This window comes from Hyla sarda, chromosome 5 (genome assembly GCF_029499605.1).
Source record: "Hyla sarda isolate aHylSar1 chromosome 5, aHylSar1.hap1, whole genome shotgun sequence".
NCBI lineage: Eukaryota > Metazoa > Chordata > Amphibia > Anura > Hylidae > Hyla > Hyla sarda.
The window spans coordinates 148,096,264-148,116,457 of NC_079193.1; the positions used below are offsets into that span (position 1 = coordinate 148,096,264).

The window sequence follows — 20,194 nt, forward strand, 5'->3', positions numbered from 1 at the left end:
CTGCCATAACCGGCGCAATCCCGGTCTCAGCAGCTTTGGTGGAACCCTGGCTGTGATTGACAGCCGGTTCCTGTGCAGGAGATTGCTAGGATGTATGCATAAGTCAAGTTGCACAGTCATGTCAGCAGCTGGGATGTATGCATGTGTTCTGGGACGGGAAGGCGTTAATAGTCTTATGGCTCTGTACTTCCCTCAGTGTTACCTGGACTGGTGCTGTAATTGTGTTTTTTTCCAAGGTTTTTTAAATGGTTCAGTGTAAAAGTTTAAAGGGGTACTCTGCCCCTGGACATCTTATCCCCTATCCAAAGGATAGGGAATAAGATGTCTGATTGCAGGGGTCCCGCCGCTGGGAACCCCTGCGATCTCTGCTGCGGCACTTCGCTCTTCACTCCGTGCCTGATGACTAGCGATGCAGCGCTGATATCACGGCCACACCCCCCTCATGATGTCACGCCATCCCTCTCAATGCAAGTCTATGGGATGGGGCGAGATGGCCGCCACTCCCCCTCTCATAGACTTGCATTGAGGGGGGTGATCATGACGTTGCAAGGGTGTGTGGCCGTGACGTCACGAGCCTCCGGTGCAGCCACGGGTGCTGAAGGGAGATTGTGGGGGGTCCCAGTGGCAGGCTCCTCGCGATCAGACATCTTATCCTTCTTATATCTTATAAGATGTCTAGGGGTGGAGTATCCCTTAGAAGACGGAGAGGTGGAGAATTGATAGTGGGTTGTATTAATGTTTGGTTATGGAGACAGATGGAGTTCCAGAAGATTTGTTACAAGAGCAGAAAAAATTCAAAGAACACAACTGGGTCCAACAGTACTGCTGGCCTGAGTACAGCAGGACCCATAGATGTAAACATAGGTCCAGTGGGTAAACAACATATATCATAAATTGAAAACTGTCTGATGCTCATCCATGTTACCTGGTACTACAGCGGGACCTATGTATGTGTGCACTTAGGTTATTTGACAGTCGCGGTGCACGGTATCAAGCCCCTCCTCCCCATGATGCAGTGACTACTCAATAGTTCACTTGTAAATGTTTTTAAATTGTTTTTTCCATTAAGTCGCACGCTTTGCAGCAACCACATTTGTAGGGGTTCTATTAAGATAGGTAGTAGGACACTCCAATGGGGACAAATGGCTATGTGTAAGGATGTCTCCTAGATTTTTACCCCTATTATATGTAATCTGAGAGTAGGGATTCAAAATGTCTGTCAGATCCTGGTCCATAAGTAGGACTGTCGACAACATACAAAATGTGAAAAACAGTTATATAAAATAAAAGGGGATAAAAATCAGAAAAGTTCCATACTTAACATTGTGGAGTAAAGTCCTAATCCGTCCTGGGGCCAAGGAAGAAAATAAAGGCACAAGTCCATTCAGAATGGGCCCCAAACTTATAACAACTAGATGGGGTGGGCCCACCACTTTTATGGGTGCAGCAGCGGGTTGGGTTAGAAGGGACGTCTCCAACTTCTTCTTAGATCAGCCCACATCATCCCGCCTCCCAACCTCCTCTCAAACACAGATTGATAGTTCATAAATCCTAACTCCCATCATACCCAACCGATGTGACATAGATGGCAGTACCCTTATTGATATGGTGACATTATAACGCACATTTTGATAGGATCCATGAAGGGGTTATACATAGTTATAGGATATATACAGCTTAGGGATACATACAGCTTAATCTATGGGTACAATGGGGTCATGTTTGGGTTCTAAGTAAAGCCTAATATTCGGGGATCATGATTCTGGGGGATATATAACTATGGCTACTAAGGGGAGCCCTGAAAACATATTTCTAAAACTGGGACATATTTCACTATAGGTAAGATGTAAACCGTTTGCTCACGTTGGCACCAACTGGCAGGATATGCGCGATTAACCCAATCAGCAAACAAGCTGTCTTGAGGCTCCTCACAGCTAGGTGTCAAGGGATATGTAAAGTAACCACCTACAGAATACAAAACAATACAGGGGGTATACAGACAAAGGAAAATAATCAGAGGACCAGAGGATATATCCATTTCAAACAGGGTCCCAGACAGCCAGGAGACAGAGACATCCACCATATTTTCCTAAAAATGATATCCTCAGCCTATATTCACTACAGTGTCTGATGATAGTATCATCAGGCATTATTTGATATTTTAACTTATACTGTGCAGTAGACCTGCTGACTCCCTGATGTGCATGTGTAAAGAGGTGTGAAACCTTAATATGTTTGTCTATCCCCTGATACATAGATGTTTACTGTCACTACACAGTATATATTTTTTCTAACGTTTCTTTTTGGAGGGTTATTACATTTTATATAAATATCAAATAAAACTCACGTTTAAGGGGTGGGAATTAATAGGGGTTAGTGACTTTGGGTTTTGGCCTAGAGTGTTTGGTTGGTTTGTCTATTGTCCCCTTACCCACCCTGCATAAAAAAAAAGCCACTCTGACTGTAGCCCATTTTATTCCTAGATTCCCAGAATGGCCCATAGCTTTCTTGTATTTAATGTATGCCTAATGTGCACCACAAGTATAAATTAAATTCTTTATCTGATAATAATGTAATGAGTGAACTTAAACAGCTATTTTATTTTGTATATCAGAGAATAGGCAAGGGATTGATTTTGAAATGATATTTTAGAGGATTTTAGGTTATGTTTAATTGTGACTCAAGTTTGCAGTCAGAGGTGATAAATGTAAGCATCAGTCAATAAGTTGTTTGCCCAGAATTAGTCATTGATCATAGTGCAGCTGTAATCGATGTACCAACCAGTATATCATCATGCCTTTCATTTGCTTATTGAAAATGCATTACATATTTCCCCATTTTAGCATTGTATAATTTCATTTCAGCCATGTGATCTCAGTGCCCATTCTGCTGCACATAGAAGACACTTGGCCTTCTTGTGTTTTGCTTTTTCTCTGTATTTGTTCATGTCTTTGATTAAAACTTTGCCTGAGGGATTTGATGCTCTTTTATGTCTTTTATGTGCTTTTTCTTAAACCTATCATCTATTTTCTATTAAACACAAAAATCTTTTTAGGAAAATAACAAGAAATAGAAATATGGAAACATCTGAATGTTTACTTAACCCTGTAAGGACACAGTACATTTTGGAATTAAATGGCACTGTCAGATCCAAAAACTTTTTATATGTTGTTACCGATGAAAATTAAAGACTTTTTGTAATATGGTTGTTTAAAAATCTTTGAATATTTAATTAAAAAAATGGCTCCTGAAAATCCAACCACTAGGGGTCCCTATACTTACTGGCACACTAACCAGTCCTGCAACGGCATCGGCTTGTCCAAGAGTCATGGACAAGTCTGCATGAGCAGACACACCAATCACCTCCCACCACACGGGAGGGACATGCCCCCCTTCCCCTGAGAGAATTTCTAACACTGTGAGCTAATAGAAAGATGTATTTATATAATAAATATAGGTGATAGAGGCATAAAAGTTAGATGTACATGGTCAGGAGTAGTTACTGAGTAAGGCTGGGTTCAGATCACGTTTTTCAAGTATGGTTCCCGTATACATTTTTATTATTGAAAACGTATGGAACCGTATTGAAAACTGTATACATAGACAAATATTTGAAAACCATAAGCACCCGGATGCATTCGGTTGCGGATGGTTTGCTTGCAATATGTTTCTTTCCCGTACTCAAAACCATTGTTGACCACGGTGTTGTCTCCGGTTTAAAAACCGTACTGCAACCGAATACGTTTTTTTTAACATGGACGTCAATGAGAAACGGACAAGTTTACAGTTCCATATGGGAAAATCGTATACGGTTTTTACTTTGCATATGCGCATTTGCATCCTAAAGTTAACATTTTAAAAAATTAATTTATTTTAAATAACATTTTCAAAAACGTATGGTTTTTTTAAATTAAAAACGGACGGAACCGTATGCAATTTTAAAAACAGTTTACGGTTTAAAAACACTTGCGGTTTACTTTTTCCCATACTGTTCAATCCGTTTTTTTGCCACTTGGTTCCCTTTAGAAAAAAACGGATTGAAAACAGTTTGGCAATAACGTGATGTGAACCCAGCCTAACATATTAATTTTCTTTTGTGTGATCTGACAGCTATGCTTTAAGAACACTTTTCTTTTTTTTCCTCCTCACCTTCTAAAAATCATTACTCTTTTATATTTCTATCCACAGAACCATATGAGGGCTTTCTTTTTCCCCAACCAATTGTCCTTTGTAATGAAATCATTCATTTTACCATAAAATGTATTGCAAAACCAAAAAATATTATTTGTGTGGGGAAATCGAAAAGAAAACCACAATTTTGCAAATTTTGGAAGTTTTTGTTTTCTTATTCTATTGGTCAATATGATTAAAATTATATCCATGTGTAGATACTTTTCTATTATTGCATGGCTTTAAAAAAAAAAAAGAATTCTTCTCAAAATAAGTATGTTTAAAATTGCCCTATTTTAACCACCTATAACTTTGTTATTTTTCCGTATATGGGGCTGTATGGGGGCTCAATTTTTGCACCACCTTGATCTTTAGTTTTTATCGGTAACTTTTGCATATATGGGACTTTTTTTTTTTTTTTTATGTTTATGCCGTTCACCATGGCGTATTAACATTATATTTTTATAGTTTGGACATTTACACTTTTTGGGGTTAAATGGGAAGAAAGGGCACATTTACATTTTTATTGGGGGGGAGGAAAGGCTTTTCACATATTTGTAAAACTTTTTTTACTATTTTTTTTGTAACACTTTTTATGTCCCCATAGGGGATTATTTACAGCAATCGTTAGACTGATAATACAGTTCAGTATTATCAGAAATTTACTTCTGCAATTTATCTACTGCTGGAAGGCAGACCAGAGAAGAAGACATCAGGAGAGCGACAAAGGCAGGTGAGGGAGCCTCTGTCTGCCATCTTGGATGACCGGATCCCTGCAGATTCGATCGTCCATTAGAACGGACACATTGTCGAAGATGCTGTGATCAGTATTGATCATGGCATCTGAGGAGTTAATGGCAGACATCAGCGTGATCGCTGGCATTACCGCCATTACCGGCAGGTCCCTGGCTACTCGCATAATGTACAGGAAGTACATCCTGGTGCGTGAAGTACCAGGAAAACAGGACGTACATTTATGTCCTGTGGGTAGTTAAGGGATTAAAGTTATTGCTATAAAATAATAATAAAGATCATTAAGGAGATAAAAAACATCTAGTGACCAATAGTTGTGCAAAGTGTGAAAGCGTGTCAAAAACGGTGCTGACACACTGCTCGCTGCAGATTTCTAATTGACTGTTCATGACTAGAGTTTTGTTGGCATGTTGGACCCTCAGCAAACAATAAAATACTCCCACTATGTGTGAACACAACCTTACATCAGGAGTTGACTGGGTAATAGACATGGGGCAGTAATTTCTCTTTAAGGGTATGTTCACACATACAGGATCCTGTGCAGATTTGATGCACAGGATTTGTAACTGCAGATTAGAAGCTGTTTGATACACAGGATTTTCTGCAGCAGAAAATCCTATGCATCAAATCCTGTGCATAAAATCTGCGTATGTGTGAACGTACCCTAAGAGAATGTGTCATCTGAAAATGACCTATTGTTTAAAAGGGCATTTAAAAACATTTTTTGATATGTTGTAGAAACATATTAATGGTCGTCCTGGAACCAATTAATAGTGTAACTTGAGAGACCACTGTATAAAGGCCTTCTCCCTTTGTTCCCCCACAATAGTGTTTCTTCCCAGCACTAGTGTCTCTTTTGTGAGCCCCATTTGTGCCCCTGAAAGGAAAACAACTTATGTTCCCCAAACCCCGTTTCCATGACTATTTTGACTTCCTGTCTTTTCCATCAGCAGGAGAAGAAGAACAAAAGGACCTCTGGATACTGATCTGAAGAAGAAGGGGTTTCCCTTTGAAACGCGTAATCTACTTGTATGCTGTATGCAACATTTTTTATTTTAATAAATGTAATCCTGCCCAGGATTACTTTTAAAATACACCGTGTCTAGATGTGTTGATCGGCAGCGCCAGAATTCCAGAGGTCCTTTTGTTCTTCTTCTCCTGCATTTACCCAGGACTACGTCTACATACGTGGTCCGGTGACCAGATCCTGGCAGCAGCTATGCACATCAGTGCACCCCTTTAGTGGGGCGATATGCTCTTTTTATTCTTTTCTAAGGTGAGCACAGATCTGAAGGGACGGTACTGGTCCCTGAAGACAGAATATTGCTGTTAGTTCTGCTAGCCTACCAAGAGTAATACACGAGGCGCCGTATGCGGTTGTTTTTCTCCATCTCTTTTCCATCAGCAGTCCAGCATATGTGGTAGGATGCATTCAAGGTTGCATTGGGCCAAAAATCGAGAATATGCACCCTGGATACTAATTTCTGGCAATAACACTGCAGGCCAGACCAGGCAGCCCATACAGGTGATGAAGTCATAGGATACATTTCCGTTTGTTTTTTTCTAGAATTATCTCACAGAGTAGTTTTCCGTTTAATCCTTTGTTTAAGTTCTAGCAATATCCATACTACTATGTGAATTGATTTGTCTGGAATTAGAATTTTACATACAGACTTTTAAACACTGAATATCATTACTAGCATCTACCATTGCATCTAAAACCAGGGAGTATGTACTTCCCTATATTACAATTACTCCAATGTAGCTCACAAGGATGTCTAGATTAGTGCTTTCTAAAAGAAAAACACTTATTGTTGCATTTTGGGAGACATAGGCTTGACACAACCTAAAATTAGATGTATGATCAATAAATGTTTATTTAATACACTATGCTTGTAAAATGCACATTTATCATACAGAAAACAGGGTCTATATCTTCCAAATACTTTAATGTAAATTGACTTTACCTTAAAAAAAGAGTGGATTGTGCACTTTTCACGGTTCAGTGCATGCATTTGCCTGGCAACATTCCAGCTGAGGACATATTTATAGGAGAATAGAAGCTTGTTTGCTTGTCGTGCAGATTAATAGATGCACCTTATACCTCAATGTCCTAAAAGAAAAATGCATAAAAATGTAATCAGGAATTTAATCGGGAGTCACCTCTTTGGTCTGTCTTACATGGCGCCGATTTTGTGAAAGTTTATTCTTTGTACAACTATCTGAGCGGTAAATATCTCATTAAATAAAACATTCAATTCTCCTTTATGAGCCAGAGTTTTAAGGAATAAGAGCAGGTTTATTCAACTCTCATCGGGGGAGATTTATGAAAACCAGTGTAGAAGAAAAGTTGCTGAGTTGCCCATAGCAACCAATCAGATCACTTCTTTTGTTTTTGAAAGGGCCTCTGAAAAATGAAAGAAGTGATCTGATCAACTTTTCCTCTGGACAGGTTTTGATAAATTTCCCCCATTGTCTTCTACAGGAAGATATACATGCAAGCTTCTTTCTACATTCATTTCATTGCGGAGTACTGTACATGGCAGCAGCTTAGGCTTCCACTGGTATGACCCTAAGCGACTTGCTTGATTTACGTCGTTGCTTAAATCTTCTTAAACTGTATAATCTGTAGATGTATATCACATGGTCCTGGGCTATAAATAAATATATGTACAGTCTTTAACTGTATAATGCAAGTTTATTGACTTTCCTCCTACATTGAACAGAAGCAAGTTGGGTGCCTGGTTGTCTTTGACACCATAGGAGGAACCCAAAAGTTCTTTAGCAGCACTGTTTAACAGAAAGTGCATATGACAATGCTTCTGTGACCTCTATGTCTTCTTTTGGGCCCGGTAATGATGTGATTTGACATGTGCTATCTGCACTACAAAACAGATAACTCTGCTTGTGATATCCCCATAGAAGGCTATTTTCCCCTGAATCTAGGACTCCTATGGTTAACCCAGATGCAACAATCATTTGGATAGACAAACAAAAACACATAAGATCATGTAATGATTTTGCAAATGTAATAATTGAAATATTGCAGAACCAAAATATCCTGTTCCATCTCTAATCTGTACGTGTAAATATTTCCCTATGAAACTTTCTCGCTCTAATAGTTAGGTATATAATATTAGTCAATGCAAATGTCCCCTTTCCCCCGTACTCTCATAACCATTCCTCTTAGGATTCATCTTTGTGTAATTACTGGAGCCTTGATGTATGTAAATGAAACTTTTTGTAAGATACAAGCCATAATGTGTCTAGATCAGTCAGTATTGTGCCCTAGATGATGATGTAGAGCATCTAAATGTGATTAAAAAAAAAGTGTAAGAACCATTCTCTCTAGCAGAAACGATTCTTGCTTTTCTGGGAAACCTTTCACCCCCACTGAAAATCATATGTAGGAAATAAATTCATACTATGTAACAGTACCAGAAAAGTGTACTGTACCAGTGTACCACTAGAAAACACTCATTGACAAAAAATAACAAGATGTATGATATCTGAGTGAAAGGATACATTTAATTGGAAAAACTGTAGAATTGAAAGTAGGCTGTAGTGTGCTGTTAGGCCAACTATTTCTTGGATACAAGAGGAGATATGGTTGGGCATAGAGGCATAGAGGTTCCGGATGTCATCCTGTGGCTTCTGCTAAGCATCTGGAAATATTACAGGCAGAGACAGGGATGTGTAATGAAAATATGTTTGGATGGTGGACAAGAAAACTTTGGAAGCTGCTCAGGTGTAACAGTAGAATGGGGAATTTGTTTAGAGGGGGAGGAGGGTGGAGGGAAAGTAAGCAGCCAAAGGTGTCTGGCCATCAAACTATTCTTGGCTTTAAGAAGTTGTCATGGTCGTCTGGGTAACATGGAAAAGAATAGAAAAGTTAGAATTAGAGAAGATGTCACTAATAAGACAAAATGTTCTTCTATATGGTAAGTGCACACAGTGCAGATTTTCTATGTATATTAGGAGAATTGCCAATATTCAGAAGCCCCACCGAGAACAAATTGATCAGTGGCCACACATGCACAATGCACTCCAAAAAACTGCTCACCTTGGGCTGTTGTGTATTTAGACACAACAGCTAATCAAGCCTGTGGATATGAACATAGTGGTGCAGCCTCTGGGAGAAACCGGAACTGAATCCTAAATCTACTCACAAGAATAGCATGTAGGGGGGAAGGCGAAAAAAACAAAACCCAGGTATCTAACATATAGGAAAGGACTTCTAGCTGCAATCCGTTGCCTGAAAACTTTGTTTATTATGGCCACAAAAGTATGAAATAAAAAACAAACATTTTCAATTTGTTTTGTAATGGCTTATTGACATGTTAAATTTGTGTAGCATGCTTCAGGGTGAAGGTTAGGCTCTTTGTATGAGCTATTTTCATTACATTTTCAGGGGAAAAAATTGTTCACAAATTCAAACTGTATGCAGTGGCAACAAAAATTGGAACAATGTAGACAAAACCATATCAACTCCTGCCTGAAGTCCCAAAATGTAACACCTCATACAAGGCATAAATAATAAACAAATACAGTATAACACAGCCGACAAGAATAAGGTAACACAGAACAACAAAAAAAGAAAGAAAAAAAAAAGACAAATAAGACAATAAATAAACAGTTTAAATATAAGACACTTAGATATATCTTATCAGAGGTTCTTTCCTCTCACAACAACGTTTCGAAAGTCACACCCACTTTCACTTGAGAAAGGGGGCATGACCTCCGAAACATCGTCAGTGTTCGACGTTTGCTCAGCTGTCGTCTTCTTTGTGTGAGAAAGGAACCTCGGCTGCAGGATGCCATTGAAGGGCGAAGTTAATACGGCTTCTGAGGATTGTCGAGCACGGTGAACGTATTTTTGTACCTTTTTGATACTCACTTGAAAGTTGTGGACTTTATATGTCTGGGATGATAAACTACTAAAAATTGCATAAGAAAAGCGAGAAGTCGTGCAGGGTAGTATGGGTTACCTAGGAAGGGAGTTAAGGATGGATAGGTTAAGCGTATGCCATAAAATGTTCTAGGGAAATACATCTATAGGGTCAAGAGGAATCTGATGTTTGGAAGAACTGAGAGAGATAATTGCTTGGAAGTTTTGCCAATCCAAAATAGGCTACTGGGGTGAACAAGCCTAATAGGGGTCCTATTATGGGCCCACAGGGAGGATGGGTGGAGTAGTTGGAGGGTAGCTGGGTGTAGCAATCTCTTGGGTAAAGTCTATAGTAGTGTAACTACTTGAGAAAGGGAGGAGACTCATGAAACGTCCAGCAGCTTGCATGCCAGCGAGGGTTTCCACACCCCCTCAGAATTAGCGTCCACATGGCCAGGAACACACCGTCCAGCAAGCAGCAAGTCTGGGATGGAAGGTTCTGAAGACACCGAGTGGAATAACCTCTGAGCCGTTTATTGAGCACCGGGTGATTATTTTCTGTATATCTCTTTGCTATTTTGTACATGGATAAATTTGGAGATAAAGAACTTTTTAAGTGCAATTCCCAGTCTATGTCTGTTTCTACATATATATGGTTTACTGCACTCAGGAGACGGAGCCCTGAGATAGACACAGGGAAGCCACCCATTACGTGCACACCTGTGGTCTGATTATATTGAGAAGTTGATGGGTGGTTTTGTTATACAGGTGGGTCCCCTTGAGAGCCTATGCAACTTTTTTTTAAATTAGAGGTTTTACACAGTATAGAAAATCCCTGACCCCAGGGTACACTCGGTGAAATACCTTGAAAACAGGATATAGCTGAGACCCGCTGCAATTGTTATAGCTAGCCACTAGATTTGACTTTTTCATTCCCACTTCATAGACTTATGTAGTACTTAGCAGTTTCAGGTTCATAAGTAGATAAATGGGTAGAGTTCTGACTTTAGCCTGATAAGGATTTATGTTTGTCAAGTTCCCTATGGGGATTATCTGAAGAAAAGGCATATCCACTTGATATGCTTGTGATGTCAGTTAATTCAGTAAGAAAATTATTCAAGGAAACCATCTACACGGGAGGGGAGATTTATCAAAACCTGTGTGGAGGAAAGGCAGTGCAGTTGCCCATAGCAACCAATCGGATTGCTTCTTTTTTCACAGGCATCTTTAAAAATGAAAGAAGCAATCTGATTGGTTGCTATGGACAACTGGTGAACTTTTCCTCTCCACAGGTTTTGATAAATCTCCCCCAATGTGTTTCAAGGCTTAGAAGCTTTTTCGTCAGAGGAGGAATGGTATTAACACCATGGGGGAGATTTATCAAAACCTGTGCAGAGGAAAAGTTGACCAGTTGCCCATAGCAACCAATCAGATCACTTCTTTCATTTTTGAAAAGGCCTCTAAAAAATAAAAGAAGCAATCTGATTGGTTTCTATGGCCAACGGTGCCACTTTTCCTCTGCACAGGTTTTGATAAATCTCCCCATATGATTGTAAACGGAGCAGGGTCACTAAGGGAATATCAAGAGTTTAGACCTAGGTTGGGAATATAGGAGGCAGAGCGCTAAGAGAAAAGGAGGCAAACAAGAAGGACCATTAAAGTCTTTTCCAGGTTTACCAGTCTATACATTTTTAACATGTCAATGTATCGTATATTGAATGCATGTTTGTTTCCTTTTGTTTTTTACTAGGATGTATTCTCATAGTATCCATGGTGGAACAACTTGCTCAAGTACATAACAGTTCTGCACAGAAGGCAATGGAGTTCATGTGTTCTTACCTGCCTGGTGAGCAATCTTTTAGACATAAAGGCATATTCTGGAAAAGACACGTATGCCAAATTCACTACGAGGGCGGCACAGAAAAATGCTCATGTCTTTTAATCTTTTTTCGATTTGCAACTGTCCCATGAACTGCAAAATGGGTTCATAATAATAGGTGCGGTGTTCCCTGCCAGGCAAGCATCCAGTGAAAACGCCATAAATGTGCTTGGTCAGAATACATCTTTAATTTCCAAATGAAATGCTAAATCTAGACTTAAATTATAATTTGATGTATAATTAATACTTTCTTTTCTTTATGTATAATTCACAGAGCAAGGAGGTATCCAAGGAATCTGTTTCCTCATAGCTGAACTCTTTGGACCTGATCTAATCAAGTTGTGAGCTACATTAATTCTATATAAGACCTTCTACATATGATTATAGTACCAGTCCATCAAATCTTTTTTTTCTGCTATATTACATGGCATACTTCATGGGATTCATGGGTAATTTCCTTATAGTGCCTAGACTGTGTGTGTTGTATGACATTATGATAGAAACTCTGTGTGTGTTGTATGACATTGTGATAGAAACGCAACAACGCAACTCTCTTGGTTGTTAGGGTTATTCTTTTTTACTTATTTCCCTCACCCAAAGACACTCATTATATGATCATGTGATTTTACCCATAATACACGCTACGCTGCTACATGTACATACAAATATAAAGTTTGCTTTGCCATTTTTTAAAAGTCTTGTTTTCTTTTTTCTCAGGTTAAATCACCAACTGAGAGCAGATATAATTTGCTATGCAATAAAGTTGTGTAAAACTGAACCACACGAGCCGGTCTGTCATCTGTATAAGAAGCCTGCGGTAAGAATTCACCAATCTTACAATAATAAAAGAGAAAAAACAAATGAAAAGGAATGTGGTCAGTGATCTTTTCTAGGAACTGAGCAGTGTGAGAACTCGTAACACGTGCTAGGAATTTCCTAATGACTAATATGTATTCTCCTGTTACATATACTCTTAGACATGACTTGAGCTACAAAAGAACTATTTATAGAACATTTAGAATAACTTTAGTTTGTGAAATATGGCTTATAATACATAAGCAGTGTAGAAACTGAAACCTTTATGAATTATTTTATTTACTTTCTTTTGACATCTTTAAATCATTATTCCACTATTAACAAATGTTTTGCTTAAAGGGGTAGTCCAGTGGTGAAAAACTTATCCCCTATCCTAAGGATAGGGGATAAGTTTGAGATCGCGGGGGGTCCGACCTCTGAGGCCCCCTGCGATCTCTCTGTACGGGGGCCAGGCTCTCCGGCCAGATAGCGGGTGTCGACCCCCGCACGCCCCCTCAATACATCTCAATGGCAGAGCCGGAGATTGCCGAAGGCACCGCTTCGGCTCTGCCATAGAGTTGTATTGAGGGGGCGTGTCGGCTGCCGCTTCATGCGGAGGTCGACACGTCCCCTTCCCGCGGGCTGTCGGGGCTCCGTACAGGAGATCGCAGGGGGCCCCAGCGGTCGGACCCCCCGCGATCTCAAACTTATCCCCTGTTGTTTACCACTGGGTCACCACTGGACCACTCCTTTAACCCCTTCCCGACCTATGACATACCTGTACGTCATGGGTGGCAAGGTGTTCCCAACCCATGACATACAGGTACGTCATGGACATTACTGCCGCTATTCGCGGCATCCCGCAGCGCCCGGAAAGATGGTGGCTATCACTGATAGCCAGCCATCTTACCGTGCGACCACGGGGGGTTTCGTCCCCCACCCCCCCCAGCGATCGCTGCTATCAGCTGGTCAAATCTGACTAGCTGATAGCAGCGTTTCGCTATCAGAATACTTAGCAGCGCGGTGTGTGAGTCCCGATCACGGGGATCGGGACACACACCGCTCTGCTAAGTGTCCCTGACCCGTCCCCCGGCGTCACTTACCCGTCGGAGCGGTGTCCCGAGCGGTCCCGGCGTCCTCCATGCGGTCCCGGCTGCGCTGCGTCCCGGAGGTGAGTTTCCGGCAGCAGTGCAGCATCTTCATTGGCAGCAGTGAGATCGCCGTAAAGCGATCTCACTGCTGCCTCTGAGAGTTTCAAAACTGCAACTCCCAGCATGCCCAGACATCCTTTGGCTTTCTGGGCATGCTGGGAGTTGTAGTTTTGCAACATCTGGAGGTCCACAGTTTGGAGACCACTGTATAATGGTCTCCAATCTGTGCTCTTCCAGATGTTGCAAAACTACAAATCTCAGCATGCTCAGTCTGTCCAGGCATGCTGGGAGTTGTAGTTCTCTAACATCTGGAAGAGCACAGATTGGAGACCATTATACAGTGGTCTCCAAACTGTGGACCTCCAGATGTTGCAAAACTACAACTCCCAGCATGCCCAGACTGCCCAAGCATGCTGGAAGTTGTAGTTCGGCAACATCTGATCCTTCAGATATTGCCGAACTACAACTTCCAGCATGCCTTGGCAGTCTGGGCATGCTGGGAGTTGTAGTTTTGCAACATCTGGAGGCACACTAGTTGGGAAACATTGTCCGTTTCCTACCTCAGTGCCTCCAGCTGTTGCAATTGTTGCAAAACTATAACTCCCAGCATGCACTGACAGACCATGCATGCTGGGAGTTGTAGTTTTGCAACAGCTGGAGGCACACTGGTTTGGAAACACTAAGTTTGGTTGCAAAACACTTGAAAGTTTATTACTTAACTTAGTGTTTCCAAACCAGTGTTCCTCCAGCTGTTGCAAAACTACAACTCCCAGCATGCACGGACAGCCAAAGGGCATGCTCGGAGTTTGCAACAGCTGGATGTTTGCCCCCTCCCCCCAATGTGAATGTACAGGGTACACTCACATGGGCGGAGGTTTACAGTGAGTGCTGCAAGTTTGAGATGGCGCAAATTTTGCGCTGCAGCTCAAACTTCCAGCGGCAAACTGGCTGTGAGCCTCTGCCCATGTGACTGTACCCTAAAAACACTACACTACACTGACACTAACCTAAAATAAAAAGTAAAAAACACTACATATACATATACCCCTACACAGCCCCCCTCCCCCCAAAAAATGAAAAACGTCTGGTACGCTACTGTTTCCAAAACGGAGCCTCCAGCTGTTGCAAAATAATAACTCCCAGTATTGCCGGACAGCCATTGACTGTCCAGGCATGCTGGGAGTTTAGCAACAGCTGGAGGCACCCTGTTTGGGAATCACTGGCGTAGAATACCCCTATGTCCACCCCTATGCAAATCCCTAATTCAGGCCTCAAATGCGCATGGCGCTCTCTCACTTTGGAGCCCTGTCGTATTTCAGGGCAACAGTTTTGGGACACATATGGGGTATCGCCGTACTCGGGAGAAATTGCCTTACAAATTTTGGGGGGCTTTTTCTTCTTTAACCCCTTATGAAAAGGTGAAGTTGGGGTCTACACCAGCATGTTAGTGTAAAAAAATTAATTTTTTACACTGACATGCTGGTGTTGCCCTATACTTTTCATTTTCACAAGAGGTAAAAGGGAAAAAAGACCCTCTAAATTTGTAACGCAATTTCTCCTGAGTACGGAGATACCCCATATGTGGGTGCAAAGTGCTCTGAGGGCGCACAACAAGGCCCAGAAGGGAGAGTGCACCATGTACATTTGAGGCGATTTGCACAGGGGTGGCTGATTGTTACAGCAGTTCTGACAAACGCAAAACAATAAATATCCATATGTGACCCCATTTTGGAAACTACACCCCTCACGGAATGTAATAAGGGGTGCAGTGAGCATTTACACCCCACTGGTGTATGACAGATTTTTGGAACAGTGGTCTGTGAAAATGAAAAATAAAATTTTTGATTTGCACAGTCCACCGTTTCAAATATCTGTCAAACGCCAGTGGGGTGTAAATACTCACTGCACCCCTTATTACATTCCATGAGGGGTATAGTTTCCAAAATGGGGTCACATGTGGGGGGGTCCACTGTTCTGGCACCATAGGGGCTTCCTAAATGGGACATGCCCCCCAAAAACCCTTTCAGAAAAACTCACTCTCCAAAATCCCATTGTCGCTCCTTCCCTTCTGAGCCCTCTACTGCGCCCACCGAACATTTTACATACGCATATGAGGTATTTCCTTACTCGAGAGAAATTGGGTTACAAATTTTAGGGTGATTTCTCTCCTTTTACCCCTTGTAAAAATAAAAAAATTGGGTCTACAAGAAAATGCGAGTGTAAAAAATGAAGATTTAGAATTTTCTCCTTCACTTTGCTGCTATTCCTGTGAAACACCTAAAGGGTTAAAACACTTACTGAATGTCATTTTGAATACTTTGGGGGTGCAGTTTTTATAATGGGGTCATTTATGGGGTATTTCTAATATGAAGATCCTTAAAATCCACTTCCAACCTGAACTGGGCCCTGAAAAATTACGATTTTGAAAATCTTGAGAAAAATTGGAAAATTGCTGCGGAACTTTGAAGCCCTCTGATGTCTTCCAAAAGTAAAAACTTGTCAATTTTTTAATGCAAACACAAAGTAGACATATTGTATATGTGAATCAATATGTAATTTATTTGGAATATCCATTTTCCTTTCAAGCAGAGACTTTCAAAGTTAGAAAAATGCTAAATTTTCAAAATTTTCATGAAATTTTTAGATTTTTTACCAAGAAAGGATACAAATATCAGTGAAATTTTACCGATAAAATAAAGTAGAATATGTCACGAAAAAACAATCTCGGAATCAGAATGATAAGTAAAAGCATTCCAAAGTTATTAATGTTTAAAGTGACAGTGGTCAGATTTTCAAAAAATGCCCAGGTCATGAAGGTGAAAATGGGCTGGGTCATGAAGGGGTTAAAAGGGGTAATCCTGTCTTGTGATTTCATTTTCTAGGCAGCCTCTGGCCTGTTTGTGGCTGCTAGAGGTGGTCAGAAAGCCAGACACCTCTGAATCAGGGAAGTTACACAATATTTGTGAGCTGCTCAAATGGCATAGCCCCACTAACACCGTTGGTTACATTACTCTGGAAGGAACATGAATAGTGTAGCTCATAGGACTATGGGGGAGATTTATCAAAACCTGTCCAGAGGGAAAGTTGCTGAGTTGCCTATAGCAACCAATCAGATCGCTTCTTTCATTTTTAACAAGGCCTCTGCAAAATGAAAGAAGCAATCTGATTGGTTGCTATGGGCAACTCAGCAACTTTTCCTCTGGACAGGTTTTGATAAATCTCCCCTATGTTATTTTCACAACTTTTACTAAAGTCAATAGGATTTATGCAAATCGGGTGACTTCCAGCTTTGGCTGCTTTCAGCTACCCAACATGTACTTTGCTACTGCCTGGTGCTTAGCCCACAGTGACACATATGCATGTTGGGATCTAGAGTCCTTGGAAAGTCCTCCATGTAGGTCCTGTGTCGATTTGCTTTTAGAGTCTGATGAGGCAGACTTTACTGGAAGATCACCGATCACACTGAGCAATGCTTTGTGCTAGCATAGCGTTGCCCCGTAAATGCAATCTAATGATTGCATATAATTGTCTCCATTAGGGGCTTTAAAAGTAAATAAATAACTAAAAAAATAAAAATGTTTTTAAAATAAAAAAAGGCCCTCCCCTAGTAAACCTTTAAATCATAACCTTTTTTTTTCAGTTTTACAAATTAAAATAAAATAAACATATTTGGTATCAACGTGTGCAGAATTATCCAAGCTATTAAATAAAAAAGTTATAGAGGTCAGAATAGGGAAATGTTGCTGGGGTGGGCGCTGATACAAGGGCGCTAGGGGCACTAGGTGCATCTTTGCCCTTCAGTAATAAACACCCCTGTATTATGTATTACAACCCCCCTACCTCTCTGCCATTTCCTTTCCCTTCACACGGCAGAATTTCTGCACTGAATTCTGCATGAAAATTCTGCATATAAATTCTGCATGAATTTATAGCCAATTCACTTTAATGGAATTCCTGCAGCAGAAATTCTATTTACTTTATGGGACAGAGGAATCTTCATTAAAGTGTATTAACTATAAATTCATGCAGAATTTTCATGCGGGATTCCATGCAGAATTCCATGCAAAATTTCTGTCATGTGAACATAGCCTAAGGGCTCGTTCACACGAGCAGATTTCTTTTCAAACTCACAGTGGATCTCTTGCTGCGAATTTAAGGGGTGGGGTCTCCGTTTGCTACCCGCAGCAGATTTTTGCCAGCGGAATCTCCACTGTTGAAAATGTGCCACAGACCCCATTAAAGTCAATATGGTCTAGGACGCATTTTCACCAGCGCAGATTCTGCTGGCGAAAATCTGCTACGGATAGCACACAGAAAGTCCGCCCCTTTTCAAACGCAGTTTGATCCATTGTGAGTTTGGAAAGAAATCCACTTGTGTGAAGGAGCCTTTATACTTGTCTGCCACTCTGTATACAAAAAGATGTCGGGCGGCATATTGTGCTAACAGATCAGTTTTAAGAATCAGTATTGAATCCTTGGATGGAGCATTTTTTGCTTTTTCATAACATCTGACATGATAAAAGGGACTGTCCAATACAGTGATCCTTCAACTTACAATGGCCTCAACATACAATAGTTTCAACATACAATGGCCTTTTCTGGACCGTCGTAAGTTGAAACCAGACTCAACATACAATGTACAGACAGTCCAGATCTGTGAAACGTGTCAATGGCTGGAAGAACTGACCAATCAGAATGGGCATTCGCTTGTAAAACCCCTGTATTACTGAAGTGTATGCAGTGACTGGTGTCTGGTAGCGCCCCCTACAGTACACGGAGGTATTACATGTTCTGTACACTTTACCTGTACCAGGATTAGCTGCTCCTTTGGACACCAGGTGAGGACGGCACCATTACTTTTTTAGGACACTGTGTGTACTGTACAGGACCCCAGAAGAAGCTCCTGTCCTCTACATAGACCAGTGTTTCCCAAGCAGGGTGCCGCCAGCTGTTGCAAAACTACAACTCCCAGCATTCCCGGACAGCCTTTGGCTGTCCGGGCATGCTGGGAGTTGTATTTTTGCAACAGCTAGAGGCTCCATGCTTGGGAAAAACTGAAATAGACAGTGATTTACAGCTCCCAGCAGATCTTTCTTACTTTTATATGTAAGGATTTGCTTTATCTATATTAGTTATCTACTTATTTTTCTTTAATCCTCACTTTTTCCTATTTTGGATGACATTTTGGGCCTTTAGAACCAATTACCAGGTTTCCACAGAGTTATGGTCTCAACATACAATGGTTTCAACATACAATGGTCGTCCTGGAACCAATTAATATTGTAACTTGAGGGACCACTGTACTGCACAGTCACCTGAACATTGTCAAAACGGTGGTGGGGTTACAGAATGGTAACTAACCAAGGAGCAAAGGGGTTTTGGGGCCACAATATAAATATTGGCTATTTATATAATAAGAATTTCACTGAAATAATATATTCAATATTTTGTAAAACTTCAGTAATAGCAGCTTTATGTTCACTGAATGATAATTTTTACAATCGAATATTTTTCTGCACATTAGGCTTTTAAATCCATTTTCTTGTCTGAACAGAGGGCAAACCAGTTCATTCCAAGCCTGAGAGAAACCTTCTCGGTTGGCGAACTGCACACTGTCACAGTAGGTTGTTTCATGTAAAGAAATATAACAATAAAACTTTCCAAAGAACATGTTGCTAACAGTCAAACTCTCAAAAAAAAAGAAAAGCTCAACAATTATTTGAAGAACTTTTCAGGATACGGGCACCACACTGTCAGAAAACAAGTTGAATGTTTTTTTCATGCCGTCCAGATAAAGATAAATTTCGAAGCAGTCAAAACACACAAAACAACAGAGATGCTCAATTTGAGACATCCTCTATTACCCGCATTAATCACTGACACAGTTGGCATACTCGGGCACAATGCCCATTTCTTTTGATGAACAAATCTGTCAGGTAAAAGAGCACAATTTACTGTGACATTAATGTGGATGATTATCTCTGCCAGCGTGGGATTAGGTATGTAAGTTTTGAAGCAATTGTATGTGAAATAAATGTCACTTATTGTTCTCCTTTTCCCCCCCAAAATACAGAAACTTACTGATGATGACTTAGTCACTGTTTAAAGGGGTTATTTAAAAATAGAGAGAAAAATAAAGCTTTTTTCACAAATACATGGGATGTGTCTGGTATAGCAGGATCAGGACAGGAGAGAGCACAGAGGAGTACTATCAGATAGGAGAGCGCACAGAGGAGTACTATAAGACAGGAGAGAGCACGGAGGATTACTATCAGACAGGAGAGAGCACAGAGGAGTCCTATCAGACAGGAGAGAGCACAGAGGAGTCCTATCAGACAGGAGAGATCACAGAGGAGTGCTATCAGTCAGGAGAGAGCACAGAGGAGTACTATCAGATAGGAGAGCGCACAGAGGAGTACTATCAGACAGGAGAGAGCACAGAGGAGTACTATCAGATAGGAGAGCACACAGAGGAGTGCCATCAGACAGGAGAGGGCACAGAGGAGTGCCATCAGACAGGAGAGGGCACAGAGGAGTACTATCAGATAGGAGAGAGCA

At 40.8% G+C, this 20,194-nt stretch overlaps 1 protein-coding gene across 5 annotated transcripts in view; it reads left to right on the forward strand.

Annotated features, from left to right (window-relative positions):
* The window catches only part of AOAH (acyloxyacyl hydrolase), a 117,732-nt gene that overhangs the window by 17,795 nt on the left and 79,743 nt on the right, over window positions 1–20,194 (forward strand). For 4 of the 5 annotated variants that reach the window (XM_056520478.1, XM_056520476.1, XM_056520475.1 and 1 more), the window contains 3 exons: window positions 11,562–11,657; window positions 11,965–12,031; window positions 12,408–12,507. In XM_056520478.1, coding sequence (XP_056376453.1) covers window positions 11,582–11,657; window positions 11,965–12,031; window positions 12,408–12,507 — 243 coding nt within the window. In that variant the 5' untranslated portion in view covers window positions 11,562–11,581. Of the gene's footprint in view, window positions 1–11,415; window positions 11,472–11,561; window positions 11,658–11,964; window positions 12,032–12,407; window positions 12,508–20,194 lie in introns of those variants that run through there. The other variant, XM_056520479.1, reaches the window with a different exon arrangement.